The sequence below is a fragment of the Oxyura jamaicensis genome, chromosome 7, assembly GCF_011077185.1.
Source record: "Oxyura jamaicensis isolate SHBP4307 breed ruddy duck chromosome 7, BPBGC_Ojam_1.0, whole genome shotgun sequence".
NCBI lineage: Eukaryota > Metazoa > Chordata > Aves > Anseriformes > Anatidae > Oxyura > Oxyura jamaicensis.
The window spans coordinates 15,621,803-15,643,112 of NC_048899.1; the positions used below are offsets into that span (position 1 = coordinate 15,621,803).

Consider the following 21,310-nt stretch of genomic DNA (forward strand, 5'->3'; position numbering starts at 1 on the left):
ACACTTCCAAACCCAAACAGTAAGACTGTCTCCCTACCTGTGCTATTGCAAATGATGGAGCAGAAACAGGACTGCGAATGCGGGTACCGGCAACCAAGCCATGGCTGAACATGGGCGTTTCAAATGGCGAAGGCTCCTTTTGGCAGAGCCCATCCTTCTGCTGTCTGTGCCGTTCACAAAGCTTGTTCCTCAGCCTAAGCTCTCACTGTAGTAATGACGTGAGGCTCTGGCCCTCCGCACTGAAATCACAAGACTCCCCTCCCAACTTGCCAAGTGGTTAAATGGCTTCAAACAGAGAAAGTTTTTAAAGAACTTGTGATCAGGTCGGGCTTATTTCAACCAGCTTTGATTAGAAACAAAACCAAAAACTAACAACACACATCTTTCCAATTTGGCAGTGCAACTGAAAATAAATCCAGCCACGAATGAAGGTCTTCCTCACACCCCCTCTACTTTCCCAACTCCCTTCTCTGGTTTTCAGCAGCTAACTCACCCACTGCTCCAGCTGCTGCCACAGGAGCTTTAGCACCCTCTCCATCCCTCTGTGCCCACTTGCTGGTCTCAGCCCTGCACGCAGAGCTGGGGACTTGTTCCAAAGCTGTGGATCTCTCTCTTTGTACAACAAAAGAATTCCGGGCCTTGGCTTTCATTCCTCCCATTGTAGCTATACTGTTCTCCTAAATGCTTTTCCCTAACTCATTATTCAGAATCTTACAGAACTGGTGCTTTGCTTGGCTGTTTGCGTTTTCTTTCTCATCTTTGGCTTTGTGTCTGCTGGTGTCCCACATTAACACAACCCAGCACTGCAGCTTCCCATTCACGGGTTATCGCTGGCACAGACAGACTTTCTCTATTATTCCTTTACTTCAAATTAATCTTCTTCATTTACCATCCAGCCTTCCCAGCTCAATTTGCGCTTTTCCAATCATTTCCAGATTCTGGGCATTTCCTCTTCTAGCCCCAGCACTTTTGGAAGACTTCTCTGTCATTTTAAATCCCACCTCAAAAACCTTCATGTTCTTTAATGTTCTTCTAATACTCTTGTGTACCTCTTGTTTTTTTCCTTCAAACGTAGTAATTTGTTTTCCTGCAGGGTGGATTTATTTGTTCTTGTTGCTCTCACCCAGCACTTTGGATCAAAGAACTATATAATTTACAATAAGATATCATGACAATGTGAAACAAACTCCACTTAAATAAATGCTATCTTCAGACAGTATGTAGACTCGTACTATCTATTTACACGGGCATCTCCCACTCGTTTTAGGCTTTAGAAACCTAAATAAAGATGTGAGGTGCCCAACTGCTTTTTTTTAAGAATTGATCTTAGGTTGTATCAGATCCTGGTTTTAGATGCATAAAGAAAACAAAATCAAAACCTTCTGACACTCACAAAACGCAAACCCCAGCAAAACACTCTATGGCTTATTTTTTTAATCATTATTGCAATCTCCAGGACTTCCCAGTTAGTTTATTTGTGATGCTCTATCTCTGGCCATGATGAACCCATGCCACCTCATACCTTCCCCTGCACATTACTGCAAGGAAGGCTGATGTGAGTTGTTTCATCAGGAGATAGAAATCTCCTCCATGGGTCTTTGATCCAGGGGACACAACGACTTCCCCATGACTAATCTTTCCAAAGGTCACAGGCCAACTCCCCCTTAGACGTATTTGCATCCCGACACTCGCCAGCAATATCCTGTTTTCTAATTTAGGAAGTAGCAATGACTATACATTTTCTTTGGCCCATTCTAATTCCTTTCCTCTCCACTCTCCTCTACATTGGCAATTCATCTCCACACATGTGTGAAGGCTGGACTAAAATTTCTGTTTCTCAAAAGAGACATTGTCATTTGCACTGATGTCTGCTCCATGAATAAGTGTGAGAGAATGTCTTAGGGCTGGATTACAGCACCAGCCCTGGTGGCTCCTTTGTTAATTTTTTTTACCTCACCCCCACGTTGGCAGCACAGCCTTTCCAATCCTCCAGCTCACCTTTTCCTCCTGTTTACATGCAGGGCCGCTATTTCTCCCAAGCGGCTTCTTTGCTGCCTTTTGACAGACAGACACTTCCACCACTGCTCTTAGCTCCTTTACGTACCCTTCTCTTTAGCTTGCTTCAAATCCAATCAAATATTTTCATTTCCCTTTCAACCCAGACAATGTTTTTCCCTTTCCCTTCCAGATTAAATTCTCTCCCACACAGATAATTGTTTTTCCCTCTCCAAAGGTCGTCCAGAAGGTGGTTTCATAACCAGTTCAACCATTGATGGGCCTTCCAGAACTGTCCTAATTCTCTAATGGAGGAGATGCAAGAGAATAACGAGGGAAGCTTGCACAGCACCATGCAGTGTGGGGTCTGACTGTCCCTGGGCTCCCCAGCAAAGTAAAGCCCCAGGAGAAGCTGGGTTCCAACCCAGCAAGCTGCTATCAGTCTGTATTGCCTCCAGCCCAGCCCGGCTCATCACGCTGCGAGGAAGGCCAGCCAGCGTCTGTCTGGTCAGCGTTACATACGAACAAAAGGAATGCAACCTCCTTCCGTTGCCTTCCACCCCCCGGCTCCCCAACCCATGGCTTTCTTGCCTTCCTGCAGAGCAGTAAATCCCTTTGATCCAGCGAGTGGATTTTGCACATGGAAGTTGGGTGACCGGCCTGCATCTGCCTCTGGACGGCGAGCCCCACACTGAGAGCTCTTTGTCTGCCAGGGCACTCCCACCCCTCTGCACAGAGCCCACTCTGGCAGCCTGCTCTTGCATGACACACTAACAAGCTACCAGCCAAAGGAAAATATCTCGCAATCGTTTCAGGCCCTCTGGCTCAGCCAGCGAGTAAGCCAAGTGGCTAGTAGCCATTGGCGCTGCTGGGCGCATTCACAACCCACAGCACACGCCGCTCACTGCAGCTCCAAGGCAGCCGCGGAAAAACAAAGCGCCGATGGAGGAAAGGGCTGCTTGGCCCTCGCCCCAGGGCAGGCATGAGAAAGGAGGCAGCCCTGCCATTTTCAGCTCAGTCCCAAGTTTCCATGGCTGGTCGTCTCTGTCCCACTCTTTCATAGGAAGCTCAGGAGCTTCCCACGGGGGAGCCCCACTGCCAAGGTCAGAGCGAACAGATTCGATGCCTTGATGTACCAGCTCTAATTATGGCACTCGCGGTCAGTGGGTTTTAAGGGAACAGAGCACTTAAACAAGATGAAGGGGTCCAAATGACTTGGTGCTTGGACACAAATAAGCTATTTACATAGGTCCCTCCCCACCACTGACTCAGACTGCTCCCAAGATGTAATCTAGAGGTATTCAGGTACCTCTGAACACCTAGGTGCTTTCCATTGAGAGGAATGGAGTCAGCTGCCTGCCTGCTCCCAGGTTCTGCATCAAAGAGTTCAGCTTGATTTTAACCACAGGGCTGTATTGAGCCCATGCTGCAAAATGAAACCATGCTCTCTACACAGCTATAGACAGCTAGGATGTAACCGGGTACAGGATGCTTGTACGGCTGCAAAGACAGGATGGGACAGCTCCTCATCTGGGTTTGTTTTTCGCCTCTTCTCTTTTACCTTCCTGCTTTTTCCTAACAACCTTTGCTACCTTCTTTGAATTTGGTGGATGAAAACAAGAACACCTCCTTAAACTAGTAAATGGTTTACAGACTGGTTGAACTACTGATGGTTTAACTGGCAAGCTTGGAGGGATAGCTAAACTCACTAGGTGAGGTGATGGGAGTAGGACATTTGGGCACTGCACCTGCACAGTCGCAGTCTCATCACTTGATGCAGGTCTCACCCATCTGTCAGTAAAGGTGGACTTGCCTTTCCCACCACACACATACACACCAACTAAGGCTATTCAATAAAAGTATCACATTGCCAGTGAGAAATGTTTCCTGTCATGGATTAATTGCAAAATACAGTATTTGATGCATGTGTTTACATGGTGATGTTACCTAGGGGAAAGATACAATATTCAGCCAGACCTAAGACTTGGTTCAAAAGCATGTGAAATCTTGCAAGATTTGGACTCCCATGGTAGAGGTCTTACAAGAGCAGTTGCATTTTCAAAAGCTCCTTCAGGACTCCTTGTCCCCATTCGCACCTAATGGGTGACAAAAACATAAAAAATTCCACAAGTTCACCCCTTTTAGGTGAACATGTCACATCCTTGGCTAACTTCAGAAAGAGCTGTGTAAGACTCATCACTTCCAGCTTGAGGAGGAGCGCATGGGTCACATCCAAACAGTCAAGGCCATTGCATCAACAACTCACACCCTGGAGCTGTGCCCTCACGGGAGCCCCTTGGCCCACTGGGTGGCCTCGGCTGGGATGTCCTCCTGGACACCACAGTGAAGCCTGCTTTGTTGTGGGTTAAGCTCACGGTGGCATTGGCAGCACAGGAGTCTCCTGACCACATCACTGCAGGTTTTAAAATGACTGCTCGACTTCACAAGTGAGGTCACTCCTGGTAAGGCAGCTATCCTCAGTAAAAGCACTAGAAAGCCCCACATTGAAAGATCAAAACCAAGGCCTTTTATGTCTTAACATGATTTATACCTCAGACCATGTAACTTTTACAGTGCTGCCTAGTATATGATGGATGCAGCTCTCTTAACAACCCACACATTTGTTTGATTTACTGCACCGGTCCAACATGTTATTTTCTACCTTGCAGGAACAACCTCGCTTCTAGGAATATGCCTGCATGATAAGATCGTGAATTAAATGTGCAGTTATCGTAAGAGACCACACATTTTACAGTAAAATTGAGAAAACTGATTACAGCAATCCCTCTGGAAACAAGAATAATCACATGATAAGATAGTGCTAATGGGAATTTATCATCTCTCATCACATGTGAAGCCTAGAACAAAGCAGCAACACTAGCAAACTGCACAGCTATTACTGCCAATGAATACCAGCTGAAAAGCTACTGGGGACTATGAACAAATGACAGGAGAGTAGGGATGCTGAACAGCCAAACTGCAGCCAGTTTGGTATGCTTCAAGATGCCTACACAGTAAAGCTTATATGCAACATTAATCAATACTACCCAAAATAACTGCCTGATATCTTCCCATACATCCCATACCCCTTCTATCCACACTATTCCATCCAAACTCCATGTCATTGATTAATTTGCTCTTGCAGCATTGGCAGCTCCTGACCACATGCTGTATTTAGTCATCAGAGTATAGCCCAAAATAGCGAGATCTCAAGTGTACATGCATCTGTATTGTACATGTCTGCATCTACACACATGCTCCCTCTCACACAAACATTATTCCTAAACCTCGTATCTCCATTCTGAAATATGCTTGTTCCCTTCCCCCATACAAAAGGCAGCAAAAACCTACCCACGATATTTTCTATTTGAAGCAATTAACACTTGACTAAAATTAACATTTTTAAAGCTGTCTTGGGGATCTGAGTGCGGAAAACCCAAATTGGCATGCCCACAGATTTAACATGAATGATACATCTACAACCCTTAGGTATCCTAAAATTACTCTGCATCAAGCCCCATAAGACACATGAAAGCTCAACATATTAATGGTAGGCAGTGAACTCCTCCGTTCTGTTGCAAAAGGCGTACATTTGCTGGCCTACCATATTTTTCCATTGCCCTGTTTCACAGATATAGGCTTGAACTTTTGGAAGAGCTTTTTTTTTTCTTTTCTAAATGAGAATAAAAGGAGATGGTTACGATTAGGTGGCAGGAGGACAAGATGAGAGAAGCATCCTACATAAGTACCTGTATGAGTCCTCTGGTGAGCCTTTAAGTGGGAGCTCTTTGTGTAAACCTTCCGGCACCCATTAAATTGACAGCGATGAACCCTCTTCTTGTTTTCTGGGGACGCTTCCACCCCTGGCCCTCCTTGTTCACTGTCACTTTGCCCACTTTTTATCGTCCCCGCGGTTGCTGCCGCTACACCCACTTTCATGGAGCTGAGTGAAGCTTTCTTAGCCACCAGTTTCAATGTCACTGTGCCGTCCACTGCTGAGAGAGTTTGTGAGGTTTTTACGAGGTGGCGGCTGAGCTCTGGAGAGGAAGGGGGTGTTAACGAGGTTACTGCATTGAGTTGGGCCTGGTTGACGGCTGTGTAGCCTTCCGTGGAAGAGCTGGTGGACTGCAAGCTGAGGCACGTCTCAGACAGCAGCTTGTCCCGTGAAAGGATAATGTCCATGTTGGCGCTTTTGTCACACGTACTCGTCTCCACCGGTAAAAGGATGGGGTCCAGCCGTCGGATAGTGTCCTCCGCATCTGGAGCTGAGGAGGCATGAAGGAAGCAGTCTAAGTCCTCACCAAAGCTCTCGGAGATCTTCCGTGGTTCAGTCTGAAGGTATCGCTCCAACTCGAGGCATGTCTGCAGGAGGGGAAGGGAGAGGGGAGGGAAAGAAACCGCTGTTAGAGAGAGATTACAGCATAGCTCCCACTGAGGGCAGGAGAACAACGTGGTCCAGAGCCATTCAGAAAGCACTCATGCGCACCAGCACCTTCTTGCCAGATAGTCACTTTTTGGCACACATGGGGACTTGCACTTGTTTGAAGCTGCTCAGAGACAGGGTGTGGGAAATATCTGTGTACGGTAGCAGATACTATGGTAGAAGTGAAGATACAACAAAGCATCCACTGAATTTTCATGGAAATCTGCACATTGTCCCATGGACAACAGGCTCTTTCCAATTTTAACTGTAACCTAGCCAACTGTCACCTCCACATGCAACTACTCAATCTGCCCAGTCTCCTGGCCACATATAAACAAAAATTCACCTCTCCAGAGAATTTCCTCCTCTTTCTTTCCAAACATTAAATTTAACTGCAAATTTTACCCGGCGTAGCTAGCTGGGGCTGAATCTATTCCTGGGATGGCATAATTCTGAAGTATATAATTTAAAACAGAAGGAGAAGACAGAAAACCTTCCAGTGACACCATAGCTTGGCTGAAGGGGCTGAGAGAAGATGTGGTAAGAAAAAAGGGACCTAATGCCTTTCTTGGAGGGTTTTTGGCACATCTGGTCAAGCAGGATTTCCTGTATACAAGATACCACACTTGCACACCAGCACACACACGCAACCTATTAAAAAGTAAGTGACGATGCAGGCAAGCAGCTGCCACATAATAATGCATTCCTGCACCTCCACAGCAGTGATCATCAGTGTGAGGATGGGGTGAGCCTATTACTTGAATGTACCTTGTATGAGGTGCCCTGAGCTCGTATATGGAGGCCCAATAATGCCTCCAGGCACCTTCACACTGCCTAGTGTTCTCCATAACCAACATTATAGACTTTTATTATTTATAGAAAATGGTTAGCTGCAGTTTCAGGAGCATTTAATGGAGTTTATTAGTGCTATTTTTCATTTCTTGCTGCCTGAAAGGGTAGCGGGTTTAATACCATCACTGCAATTTTATGGGGCTTAGAAAAACACACATCCTCACTCAGATTTTTTAGAAACTTCTAAAAACTACTCCTAAGAGAACACTTCTAGAGATATGAAAGAAGGGACTTTAGGCAAAAATATTCAATGCAGCCTACGGGAGCTGATGGTCCAACTATATCTCAACCTGGAAGCCAAACATCTGATCAAGAAACAAAAACTTCCTATCACCGGAGGCGAGACGGAGACTCCTGCCTTCTGGGTACAAATGTCAATAAGAGTGTAAAGAGGCCCCATTCACAGCTCTCTGGGAGCTACCCTGTAACTCAAGATTATTCCTGTTAATGCAGCCTGGAAGCAACACTGCTGTTTGCAGATACAATTGGGTGAGATGGCTTCCAGAGTTACAAAAATAATCTGTCAGACTGCTATCTGTGTTTTTTGTTTCTTTTTGGTTTGTTTTTTTAATAATAGCTGATTATAGATCTGAGCTGTAGAGATGGACTTGGACAAAAATCAATGAAATGGCAATATACGCAAGGAAGACACGGGTTATTTTCACAGATGTGACACTGTACATGCAATGTGCCTGTAGGTGGGACACTTACTAGTCAGCAACCTTGCTGTAAGCAAACCACCATACAACCAAGCTCCCCAGACGTAGTGGAGTGCTTCACTTCTTCACCTACCACAAACGGGCCCTCTGAAGAGCTGTTTTTGTCAAATACATGGGAGACGAAGTCAGCAAGCTTTAGTGCTCCTGACACTCAGCAAGGGGAGGTCCAACCCCGGAAAATGGAGGGCCAGCACGCTCCGCCAGCGGTGCCTGGGAGCTGGTACCAGCGAGCTGCAACCCGCTGCTGGGGCTCATGTTGGAGGCTGCCAGCTCATTTCTCCAGCAGCCTGCTCCAGGAGTCACGAGAAACTGTTTATTTGTGCTCCCTCCTTTCCCCACTGCTCCTTCAGCTGGGTTTTTCTGGACGGGTTCCTATTTCCTGCTGCAACAATGCGACCGGCCCACACGTCCGCCCGGCTGCCCCCAGGGCTTCCCCGCTTCCTGCAGGCAGCAGAAAGCTGGGAACAACGGGAACCAGCACTGAGCTTCCCAGCAGAGTGTCACAGCATCGCATGCTGCTGTTAACTGACCTTGCCAGCTCGTGTGACTGCAGGAGAAGTTTTTCGCCCCGAGCCCACCTTAACCCAGCACCAAGGACTTCCTTCTAGGGGCAGGGACAGGGGACAAGGCTTTCAGATTTACGAGTCCCCTCTCCCCTAAAGGTCCATCTGAACAGGCTCCCGAGGAGGGAACAGACAGCCTCAGCGCTGTCCCCAGGGGACCAGCACCTACTGACCCTGCTCACACTGCTCCCAAGCAGAAGCCTTGGTACCAGCACGGCAGAAAGCCACCGTGCTGGGGCTGCTCACAGTAACAAGGGAGAGCTGCTCTCATGGACACAAAAAGCATGGCTGCTGCATAAAGGGTAGTTCTGCGACCAGGGAATGGCTTTAGCTGGGGATCTGGTCTCTCCCTAGGTGAATCCTAACAGGCTTTAGGGGCAGCCTTCCACATGTGCCCCACAGTCTTTCAGGACTGACGCCCTTAAGTGCACCAAAAGAGGTGATGCTTTTGAATTCCCCACATGGTATAATTTGGGCTTTCTGGCTCACTTAGCCTTCATCCAGTGGGGCAGAAACAGGTCTAGGGGCCTAATAAATACAAGGCTTCCAAAGTGATGAGTGAGCATAATCACAAATTAGGGATGGAAAGGGAAAAAAGAGAGAGAGAGAGGGACTCAAGGCCATTAAATGTGATGACAGTGACATGAGATTTCAATGGCTGGGACCAGAAAGCTGCACTCTGGCTCCACGCGCCCGTGGAGGCAAGCGGGAGGTGCTGCTGCTTTAAGGCATAACTACCCTGATGACAACAATAGTAGGCCTGACAGTTTTTCCAGCTTCACCATTAATTTTCCATAAAGAGCAGTTTCTCGATGAGCCCTTTTCAGGCAAAGCCTGATGCTTCAGAAACCTGTAATTATTCCTGGCTCCCCCCTCCCGCAGCCATTGCACCTGTGCCATTTCAAGACACCAGCTGGTCATGCCTTGCCTTCTGCCTCAGAAATCCAAAACCAGTGGATCAAGCCCATCTCCCCATAGAGGGAAAAAAAAAAAAAAAAAAAAAACTCAAAGGAAAAGAAACAATATAATGAAGTCCCTCCCTCCCACCCCCCTCAATCCCTCCACCAAGTCAACAGGGGGGAAAAACCTGGCAACGCCGAGCCAGAAAGGGCCTCTGGCTCAGCTGCATGGCAGACAAAGCCCGACGAGGGTTAAGGCCACAGCCCCTCCTGTGCCCCCCGCTAGGGCCCTACCTGCTGCTGTGGTGGCCGAGGACAGGCGATGGCAGGCAGGAATTAAGCTTCTCTCCCCATATGCACTCCCTGGCGTGTGCCAAGTACCTTACGTGACCTTCCCCTTGCTCTGGCCCAAATCACCCGGGGAGCGGCGAGGCAGCATTTGGAAAACAGCTTGTTTTCTTCACTCCTGCCCTGGCAAGACCTGTGATTTTTAGGCCAAGTAAGCTCACCCCCTTGTCTTGAGCTCTGAGCTGGTGAAACCAGTCAAGAGGTTCTTTGGTTTCTGCTCCCACAAAGCCATCTGCCAGTGAGTGCAGCAAAACCTAACGATTTTGTGTGGGAGCAGCAGGATGTTGACAACTGCCCACAGAGATATGAACCCACATGGCAAGATTCAGACACTGGGGAACCTCTGTACATCTTCTGCTTCCACCACCGGCCTGGGAGGAAAGAGGCCCATGGAGCGGCCCAAGTGGCTGAGACAGGAGCGAGGTTGTCCTGTCATGATCGTCAGTTCTTCTGGATGTCCAGGTTCTCCTCAAACATTCATGCAAGAGAGGGGAAGACTGAAGTAACAGATGTAATAAATGTCACATTCGAACTAAATCCTACCATGCTGTAGGTTCATACGTTGTGGGTAACTTGATGGGCATTAAACTTTCTCACCCAGTTCCCACAGGATTTGCAGTGACAAAGGCCTCAAAAAATGTAATGGGAAGGGGAAGATGGCTCCCTTCAGGGACACGGTAAGACTGCCGACCGCTGTCAAGCTGTTTTTGCAGGCTAGGGATAAAAAGTGACCCAACCACTTCAACCCATCTGCCCTGAATAACAAGGGTCATTCTCTTTGCACCTTGTGCCTCCATTTAGCCAGTTAAAAGAAATGATGATTCATAGCTGACAAATAATAGCAGATGACTTTGCTAAACCCCATGTACTTGCAGAAAGCCAGCTAGCAAAGGATGGCAGTCTGGCATGTGGATTTTTCAGTTTCGGATACAATCGCAAAAAGATTCACTTTCCCAGAAGAGGTACATTTTCATCACCTAATAAAAATTTTGTGTGTTTCCTGCCTGCACAACTTCAACCCACGGCATCTCTTCATTCCCCTCCTCAGGCCTCTGGGGCGTGTAGAGCAGTAGAATCCACCATAACACTTCCACATGCCAGACCAGATCCTTCAGACACTTCATGACAGCAACTGCAACACTGCTCTACTTGTTAGGAAATACAGTGGAAGAGAAACACAGTGTATGCCTCTGAGAGTAAGACGTGACACATGTGTACCATTCTCAGCAGAGGTTAGCACTCACCTAACTGCAGCCAGCAGAAAGTCTTTACACTACCCAGCCTCCTGGGTGTTTTGTAGAGCTAAAGACAGAACAGCATGGTGACAGTGAAGTTCTGTCAAGGGTAAAACAAAGCCCCAGCACTTAAAATGATTTGAGGTCAGCCAGGGAAGACACCTAATCAACATGTTCAGAGGGTTTCTCTGTTTTATTGATGCTGAAGTATTTTATAACATCTTGATTTTGAATTTTTCCAGCAGACATCGGGAAGTTCTTATCTGGAAGTGCTAGTTACTTCTAAGTGCCATTTTACTGCAGATAAAATGGGACATCAAGCACCGATCTTGGAAGTTATCCAAAACCTAATTAAGAAGTTGGATACTTAGATCAGGCTGTGACAGAGAATGAAAATGTCAAATGTGGTTGACAAGCAGGTCTGATCTACCAGCTCTGTTTACAATACTTGAAAAGCTTCTCTGAGCAGCAAAACTGAAACGAGTGAAGCAGAATTATACATGCAATAGCTGAGGTGAAATTCCAACCTTCATCATGACCCCATCACTTTCCACTGGCACATAAAAAGGGGCCTCATCTGTAACATGAAATAACTGTGAAAGTCTCAAGATTGCAAAGGAAGAGAAAATTTCCCCAACCTGAAAGCACCCCAAAAGAATCATTCTAAGGTGAGTGTCACCATGGTTCACTCAGACCAAACTACGATGGGTTGCTTCCAAGTCCAGCATCTGGTGTCAGTCTGTCATTCTTCAGCAGGACAGCAAAAGCTCTGAGCTACAGCACCACTTGCATTTTGGTTTCCAGATATGGAACATGATACTGTGGGGCAGCCCTGAGGTTCAGAGGAATAAGAGGTCCAAAACTCACCTGCTTTCCCTGGAATGTCATGTCATTTTTGTCCTTAACCCTAAAGCAAGGTTTGAAAGATATATCTTCCTCCCACTGCCAAAAGCCTTCATTACTTCCTGAACAACAACAAACCCCAATATTCTTGTCCATCTATTCCAAGATTGTCATCTGTTCCCAGCCAGCTGCCAAAACCTCCAGCTTTTCCTCTTGGCAACTTTTACTGGGCAGTTGCTAGTTGTCAAAAGCTGCAGTACATCAGAAGCTTAACATTCGGGACAGCATAAAATAAACGGAATTTTAGTATTAAAATAAGTAGTTTTGCTAAATACACTTGGGAAAATGGGGATACCGCAGTCTGAAATGAATGAGTGGTAAGAAGAAGTTTCAGGCAGTCAATAGCAAATAATTTCTATTGCAAAGGGTTTAAGACAAAGCTCCTAGTAACGTGCCGGCACATCCTACCTACGTGTTATATAGTTCATTAAGAAAAAGACAGCTAAAACCAGGTACAACAGTAAGCCACTTGCTGACAGCTAACTCACGGCAAATATCTGCATGCATGTTCCCCCGTATATACGAGGCATGTTAACTGTACACTCAGCTACCCAACAGGCTCTTCCCAAGAGCAAAAAGCAGGCACACACATGGTCAGCGAAGATCAGCTGACACGCAAAGCCTGGGTTTCCTGTGGTAACTTCACCATATGCTCGAGCTGACAGTCTCGTCCTCTCTAACACTGGCTGAGTCTCAGCAGCCAGCAAAGTCTGGGCCAGGCAAGCTTCTGAACTCTGTGATTTCTGGTGAATATGCTACGCATGACCCAAGGCTCTGTTTGCAAAATTCTTCAATATAATTATGACCCGCGTCCATTTTTTCCCCTTGGTGTCAGCACAAATAACCAACTTTTAAGGAAATGTATTTAGCCAAACCAAGCCATTCACTATTATTCATGCACAAAAGCACTCCCAAAGAATGTCCCGTATCACGACCCAAGACAGCCTTCTCCCTGCATGTTCTTCACAGCCTTTTTCTTTAGCACATAAAAGATGCTGAAGTCAGAAGCCTTAACCACATTTGGTAAAGATACAGTTTAATGTAAAAAGTCTGCAGATTTACTGACAGCAGAATCACCACCTCCACATAAACACAAGCCATTTTCCTGTTGCTCTGGGGCATGGTGTAACCAGGGTTATCAAAGGCTTTGATCAGCCTCTGAAGCTTAAAGGCTCAAACCCACTTTTGCCAAAAAATAAGCGATTTTCACCAGCAGAAATGAGTAGTGAAACAGATGTCTCAAACAGAGTAACCTGTAACTCTACCCAAGGAGTCAAAATCAAGATTTGTTGCCAAACTCAGTGACAATGAAATAAATCATATCTAACAATTATGTTTGAAAATGGACAAGCCATATTTGTTCACTAAAAATCCGTGGTATTTGGGCTCTAAGCATAGAGAGTTTCAGTGTGCTGGCTGTGAGAGACTGAACAAAGGACTGCAGCTAAGCATGGCTGAATTTGATAGGCATCTAGATAAAAAAAAATGGATGAAAGAAATCTGCAAACACTCAACCAGGGCTTTGGAGGGCTTTTGTTGTTTTTTCACTGTTTAATAAAGATAGAAAAAAATATCTGCAACCAGTCACAACAACAAAAAATAGCATCAGCAGAGGATTAAGGATGGCCAAATCAAGAATTCAAAAGTGGAGGCAGTCCATTGTGCTAGTATCAAAATACGATAAAACCCATGCGTGCTTACACATCAGCGCATGCCCTGTCTGCTGCCACGCAGTCCACACCACAGGTAGCCATACAAAAAACATTTGAGAAATTATAATAATAACATAATAGAATGGAATATAGAATAACCTAAGTGTGTTTCAAAATCTTTCTGAAGAGATCATTTATTTGTGTAACAACCTTGGATGGCTTTGAGTGAGTTGGCTAGTGTCCCTCGCTGCTAACTTTCCTCTAAACTTCATCAAGTATGTGTTTAACCTGTTGCTGTCCCATTTGGAAGCAGCTTTAATTTAGCATTATAAATAGCAAAACGGGACAATTAGCCCCTTGAATTGCCAGTTCTAGCTCCCAGTGAAATCAAAGGATCAGGTTCAAAGCATGCCCCAGAGTGTGGTAAACTTCTCACAGGAAATGGATATGCAAAACCAAATGCTGACGACTGTGAAACGTACAAAGTAGAGCAGTATTTTAGGTCTCGATCCTCAATTAAGATTCATCCCTATGAAGTATTGCAGTGGGGTTACACAGCAGAACTGGATTCCTTGGAATTACTCCAGATTGGATCATGAATGAAAAAAGGTACTAGTTGGAGATGTTTCATTAACATCACAGATAGCTTAACATTTCCTCCTCAGCAGCTGACACAAATGTGTACACAGGCTCAAGCAACAACATATTCACAAGCACAATTCTTCACAATTAAGTCAAATCTGAAGAAGAGATGTCATCACTAAACTCGATAAACGGTACGTTTCGTAAGAGGGATTTCTGGGTTGTGAGTCACCTCTGCTCTGACCTAAAAGCATATTAAACGAGAGGGTGCATAACATTGAATTCCTAACCCAAATACGTGCCGTTCCTCACCTTAACTTTGTACAATCAGTATGTGTCTGCTGGGACTACCGAATCTACTCTGCACATGATGCCCATTCACTGTCACATCTCATGGCTCAAAAAACCTTTTGTCTGTTCCCTTCTGTATTATTTTTGGCTGTGGGGAGGAAGAGGTGGGGACCTGTCTGGGAAAACAGGAAGCAGGCTGAAGGAGGGGAATACGTTGTAGAATAAGGTCAGAACAAAAAAAAAAAGAATAAAAGAGCATTACTAAAGCACTTCTAAACCATAATAAACATATAGGACCAAAGTCTGCCTCAAGCCATGCAGGGAGCAGTGGGCTGCTTGGCTGAAATTTAAACTTTTAATGGGCGCACAGCAACTGTTTGATCACTTTTACAAAAAGCCATTTGTTGCTTTTTTCTTTTTTTAAATAATTTGGGCAATTTGTTATCTTACAAGAACAAGAAGATGCATGTGCTGCTGTGATAAATATGCCAGTCTGGGCAAGGAAAAGAGAAGACAGCAGCCTCGAGTTTCACCGTCACACTGAGAAAAAACCTCAGACCAGAAACAAAGCGATGGAAGCACAACCGGATTCTCAGCTGGGGTAAATCAGCACAGAGCAGCACTGATTTCATTGTTCCTGTTTACATCAGCTGAGTACCTTGCCAACACTCAAACTCCATGAAATTCTGCTCTTGATTAGCGCCATTTAACTCTGGCTTACGTGAAGCAGAATTTGACATGTCCTTTGACGGCTGGAGATGGTTATTTTATATTACAAATCTTGTCTACTTTATTAGGAACAATGTGACCCAAATGGAAAAATTGGAAGAATTTAGAACACCACCATCTTCAGACATCCTGATGCTAGGATTTTTTTTTTTCTTTCTCTTTCTTAATTTGGGCCAGCAGTGTATTTGGAGGTACTCACAAACTGGTTACTACCACTTCTGTACCAGAGTTTTAACCATCAATGTAGAGAAATAACAGTCTTCATGCTTGAACATCTTACAGCAGGCAAACTTGCCTATCATTCAAAAGCGGGTGCCCTCTAAATGGTGCTCCATCACCACCAAGGGTGTTTTTCCATTGCTTTTATTTTCTACACTGCACTGCCAAGGCATTTGTTCCAATACTTCAGCCATCAGGGATTTAGATCCAGCCTCAAATCTCACAGGCAGTGCACTTGGGCTGCCACACACCCTGATAAAAGCAGCACAGTTCTCTTTTAAGGCAATTTGATGGAGCACATTGGAAAAGATCTTGCCAGCATTGGCCTATCCACTCAGTAGCAACACAGGCAGCTGCCCACAGGCATCTGAGGAGATCTGCATCCCCAAAATGCATCAGATCAAACGAAAAGGAGACATGACAGGGCCTTTTGTGGATATCATCAGCAACTCAAGGTGCACTGTCAGACCTAGAGCAGGCTCTGCTTCCTCCCTGTGGAATGAAGGAGACCATACCTGCGTCACTGAGGTTTGCAGCAGGCCATAGGGCTAGTAGCTGCAGCACGGGATGGACAGCTGAGAGATGCCACCAAGAGCCCTGCTGTTTGTGGACTTGAGAAAGCTCAGCAGGTCCGATCAGCAGGTGCTGAGAGTCAGCACACCTCTGTGAGAAGACTTACACCAGCAAGGCTCTCGTTCTGGCTCGCTTTCTTCAGTCTGTTGACTGTGGACACCCACCCAGTTGTTATGGATTTTAATATGCTGCAATATGAAAGTGCTATTTCAGGACAAAGTTATTAATAGCAGTAGCAGCCAGAAAATAGCCTAGAAGGAATGCAATGTCTTGGTATTCCTGGAAGATAAAACAGCTTCCCAGCATCCAAGCAGCCATGGTCAATTCAAGACTTTTCTGTGAGACTTTGTAGTTCATTACAGGATCAAACTACCATAAGCCATCATGACTTCCTTCACAGAAATGCCCCGCATGGATACCTGCCGAATCCCAAGTCTGCAGAGACTATAGCACCACAAGTCCCAGAGGGTGGTACTGTGTTACTGCAAGCAGGCTGGTGAAAAGCAGAGGCTGGGTGCTGTGATGAAGCAGCTGTCTCACAAAGGACCTCCCAGAGGCTCTTCTCAGTCTCTCCTCTCCCACCAGCACCTTCTCCTTCCCTTGTTCCTTCACACTGCACCTCCTCAGCGACCCTCTTCACTTTGGCAGGAGCTTAGCTGGCAAGGCAAGCCACTGCCCCTTTTCATGCTCTCTCTTAAACCTACTCTTTCTCCTGGCAAAACTTCCCTGGAAAGTTTTGGAGAATACTGTGCAAGATTGCCAGACCTTGTCACAAGTTTTTGCTGGCACTTGTCCCCTCAAATTAATTGGGAGAGTTCCCAAATTAATTCCAGGTATGTTCCAGGTATGTCCCTGAGCACAACACTCAGCACCACCTTCCGGAGCTGAGGGCATCCAGCATCTCTCTGCTGACAATGCCACAGGGCTTCCAGCAGCCACTCTGCTGACAGGCCCTTATGAGGCCTTTGGCTTCCCAGCCCCATCCTCAAGTATTCTATTAGAGCAAGTCGGATGAAACCCGACACTGTGCCTTTGTCCAAGACGAAAAGGCCCTGCTGATGATGCTGGGAACTGGAAGATGGCACGTCCGCAGCACTGCAGCCTTACTGACTAAGCGACCACACGTGGCTCCAACTCAGCACCAAACACGCCGCAGGGAGCTCTGGTCCCTCACCCATCTCCAGAAAGGAAACAAACATAAACTGTTTACCAACAAGGAAAAGAGAAAACACACTGTAGTCATTATAATCCCAATAGTGGACGTTAACTGGCTTATTTCCCACTCAGACGTTTAAAAAAATCAGTTAGTTTACCTTAAGTGTCCTATTTTCCCTGATTTTTCTTCTTCGTGTCTATTTAAGCCTCCTGCGTTAAGCCTGCTTTTGTGTGCTGGCCGCAGGCCTCACCTTCCCTCTAATGTCTTTCTGCGATGGGATGGAAGTCTCCACTGTCATGGCCTGGAAGACCGCAGCCAGGCTCCCTTGGCTGGGGCTGTGGGAAGGGGAAGAGCAAGAACGTGTGCTCTGCCACTGAATAATGACAGTCTCTCCTGCTGCAGCAGCAGTCGTCCTCTTCCTCATGGTACAACCAATTCTCCTTGTCATTTTGTTTATCTCCAACATTGCTCAAGTAAAGCTGTTTTTAGTAGCCCCCAAAGGCGGGGTCTGTTGCCAGCTATCATCAGCCCAAACACTTTCAGACCTCTGTCATTCTGCTATGGTAGAATCCCTGCAACAGCTAAACACAAACATTATGTTCCCCCAAGTACAAATTACAGCTTTCAGGAGCTGCAATTTTATTTTGGTTGTAAACATACAAAGGTAACCTTTATGCTGGGCAAGGAGGAGCAGCACAAGAGACCGCAGGCCGAGCTTCTGCCTCATGGGGAACATTCCTTGGGAGCCCTTCGCCGCTTCTCCTCCCGCCGGCTCCGCTTCCCAGGCGGCTGCAATGATATCAGAGCCGGAACAAGAGCCAAAATCCCTGGTGCTGCTAGCTGCTGGAGGGATCTGCTTCAGTCCCAGCAGTCCAGGAACCCAGACTCAGAAACGGAGAGAAACAGGCCCAAAATGCGCTGCCTTAGCTATAGGTGGTGCTGCCGGCAGCCTACATGTTCAGAGAACAATAATTCAGGCACAACTCCTGACTGTTGCCATCCTCCGTCCCTGCAGAAGTCAACACAGCAATTAGCAACATGCGGACATGTTCCAGAGGGCAGCGTGAACATCCCAAAGACTGCTCCCCATTGCAAGAGCAAGGCTTAGCGGGATTTCCTCCATTTTACATCCCTAACCTTTCCCTGCCAAGACCACAGGTATCCCTGCTCTGCAGATCTCCCATCACTACAGCGCCAAGCGCGTGACATCTGTCAAAGAAGCATGAAGTCAAATTGACCCTGCAAGCCTCTGAGCGTCCCCCGAGGCATTTCAGTCCTCCTGCAAAGACTGCTAATGTGTCCCTTCCCCACCACAACTAACGATGCACTCCTGGAAGCAAAAACTGCATTAAAAGTCATCTTTACATGCAAGCTAAGAGCCTTCTTTGCCTCATACCATTTTTACTCATAAATATAGTATCAAGGTGATCGTGTTCTCCTCAGACTACTCAGAGTGTTCTGTAAGTAAAACCTGCAATTGGCAATTTATCAGATGGAAAAATAAAAGCCACATTTGGTTTCTCCCTACACTTAAAAATGACCACGTGCAGTCTCTGAAGCAGACCAATCTTTTTAACAAGGTCATGAATATCAGCCTGGAGGCGGAGGGAGGGAAACAAAACCACCCTGCACATGTTTTCCTTCTCTGCTGCTTTCTTACCGATGTTTTGCTCACTTTCTAAGCAAAGAGGAAGCCTCTCCTGTTCCCGTAACCCTGTGTTTATCCACATTCCAGCGGCCAGCGGTGCTTACAGCCTTGAGGAGCTCTCCAAGGGCAGAAAATCGGACCTTGCTGCACATTAAGCTTGAGACATGGCCAGTTCTGTGTGGGAATAAGGTGGAAGCCGTGAGAGCAGGAAAGATAGAGGCAGTAGGTGGTGGGACACCATGAAATCTTTTGAAAGCATCGCTCCTGCTGGCTGGGACAAAAAGCACAGCACACCCTTCGCCTAGTGAAAGGACTGGAAAATGCTCTTTAGGAGGCACAGCCTTAAGAGCTTGAACAAATCCCCCCAGATGTCCCTGGGGACAAAGCAGCCCAATTTGATCAATACAGCGGCATTATTAACACTGCGATACCTTGCACGTGGCCAGTCATATGTTCCAGGCTCTGCTGAGCGTGGGGGAAGGGGTGCAAACTCCTGCAGCAGCTCACAGGGGAGCCGTCTCTCTCCATATCCTCAGGCTGCACAAAGAATCTCTTCCCCGTTCTCGTGCAAGCTGCTTTTTTGGGAGAGCTCTGCTTCATTAGTATTGATCAAGCTCAGGTGGAAACCCATAAATATCATGTGCATTATGTGCTCTTTTCTTTTCTTTTTGTTTGTTTGTTTGTATTGTGTGTTTTTTTTTGAAGAGATTTTGCTTCTAATTGCTTTAGGATCTCTGCCTTCAGGCTTTCTTTCTGCAGCCATGAAGCCCCTTCCTTTGTGGGCTGGGGACAGGCACATAAATGCAGGCAGTTAACAATAATGTGACTGCAGAAGGTGGGACTTTATGAACAGCAAATCTTGTAAAAATATTATGAGGATTAGGGGTTGAGCTAAGTGCATTTGGATTCACACTGAAGGGATGGTAGTAAAAGGGTGTGTGTGTGTGTATATATATATATATATATATTGCTGCTGTTGCCAAAGCCCGGTCAGAGCCGTGGCCCTTCTGTTTGGCTCCTCGCAAAAAGAGTTTACAGACAATCCCGGCAAGTAGCTCAGGAATTGGCAGGAGAATGGAAGGGGAAGAAAAACAGTCCTAGCTAATCATCTGCTTAACCACGGCCAGCACATGTGAGGCTCTTGTCAAAGCCAGGCCCTGCGCCTGCTGCCTGAGGAGCCTGCAGTCTGCCCCGCACCACCCCAGGTGGCACATGGAGGACCAGCAAATGGCTTTTAAAGCCAGGAGAAAGGCCTTCTTGCCCACAGAAAGAAGGTTTCATCTACTGATGAAACAAAAAACCACCCCAGAACTGCTGCATCTGCACTAGATGTCTTTCTCTGGCACTCAGCTTGGACATAGTATTAAAAAAAAAGGAGGAAGGTGAACAACAGACTCTCTTCCCCTCCATAGGGAAGAAATCCTTCCATGATTCCCCTCTGCCACATCTCCAACACAAAAGCATGAAGACCAAAGCCAAATCCTACAGAAGGAAGGTGAAATGCTGAGCCTGAGCACCCCGCACTGTCTCCACACTGTGTTTACCAAGCTCCTCTCACCAGAGAAGTGCAGTGCTGCTCTAGAGCTGCTGGCACCAGGTTCTCGCAGAAAGGGGTGCTGTAAAAGTGTCTAGACAGCCTAAAATTAAAAAGAACAAATTATATGACACTGCCCACTGTCTGCAAGCCAGGCCCAGATTCTCAGAGGGAGGAGTAAATTGCTAGTGCTGTAATCGTAGCTAGTGGAGTTATCTGCATTTACACTAAGCGAGGATCTGGCCCAGAAAAATACTGTCAAATCTGCAGCCAAAAATTCCTCTGCTAGACCACATTCCACCAGTTAAACTGCCAGGGAAGACAATTGCAAAAAGAATTTAATTAAAATGGAGATCAGGGAATGGGTATCCTTTTCAGGCTCTGCTCTCGGCTCCCTCTCTGTGACAACTGAGCACTGGGGTGTCCCAAATTCCCAGCCTGTAAAATGGGCATGCTACAGCTCCCTGCTCTCCATGGGCAGTGGCTGTGAGGCATCCTGTTTGTCCAAAGCTCGGCCATCACATCAGACATCTGAATGCTCTAAAACGCTGGGTGTTAGATGAAAGTATATGTATTTTGCTCTGCTGAAACAGCTCTGCCACTGCTCTTGGAAAATGTGAGCTTCAAAAAGGCAACTTTGCACGACTTGCAAGACTGCAGGTGTCAGGTCTGTGACTCACCAGGGTACAGCTAGAGAATTTTGCTGCCCCAGACTACACAAATCCACTGGCACAGTGGTTAAAGGAGAAAGTCCTTCCTCACTCCCAGTACTGAAATACAGGTATGCACAGAGTACTGCTTTACCACTATTTTCTTGTTCATATTTTATCTCTGATCTTAGACTTTTGTATTGATTAGCACCTGGATGGAGAGCAGATTTTCTGCATATCCCTCCACCAGGAAGCTATTAAATTGAAGAATACACCCACGATGTGGACCTGTCAGTGCAATCACACCATCAAGTCATAAGGTTGATGCTCCGTGATACC

The 21,310-nt window shown here is 46.4% G+C and overlaps 1 protein-coding gene across 3 annotated transcripts in view; it reads right to left on the reverse strand.

The window, feature by feature from the left end:
* The window catches only part of KLF7 (Kruppel like factor 7), a 62,696-nt gene that overhangs the window by 26,592 nt on the left and 14,794 nt on the right, over window positions 1-21,310 (reverse strand). For 2 of the 3 annotated variants that reach the window (XM_035331306.1, XM_035331305.1), the window contains exon 2: window positions 5,745-6,357. In XM_035331306.1, coding sequence (XP_035187197.1) covers window positions 5,745-6,357 — 613 coding nt within the window. The remainder of the gene's footprint in view (window positions 1-5,744; window positions 6,358-21,310) is intronic. The other variant, XM_035331307.1, reaches the window with a different exon arrangement.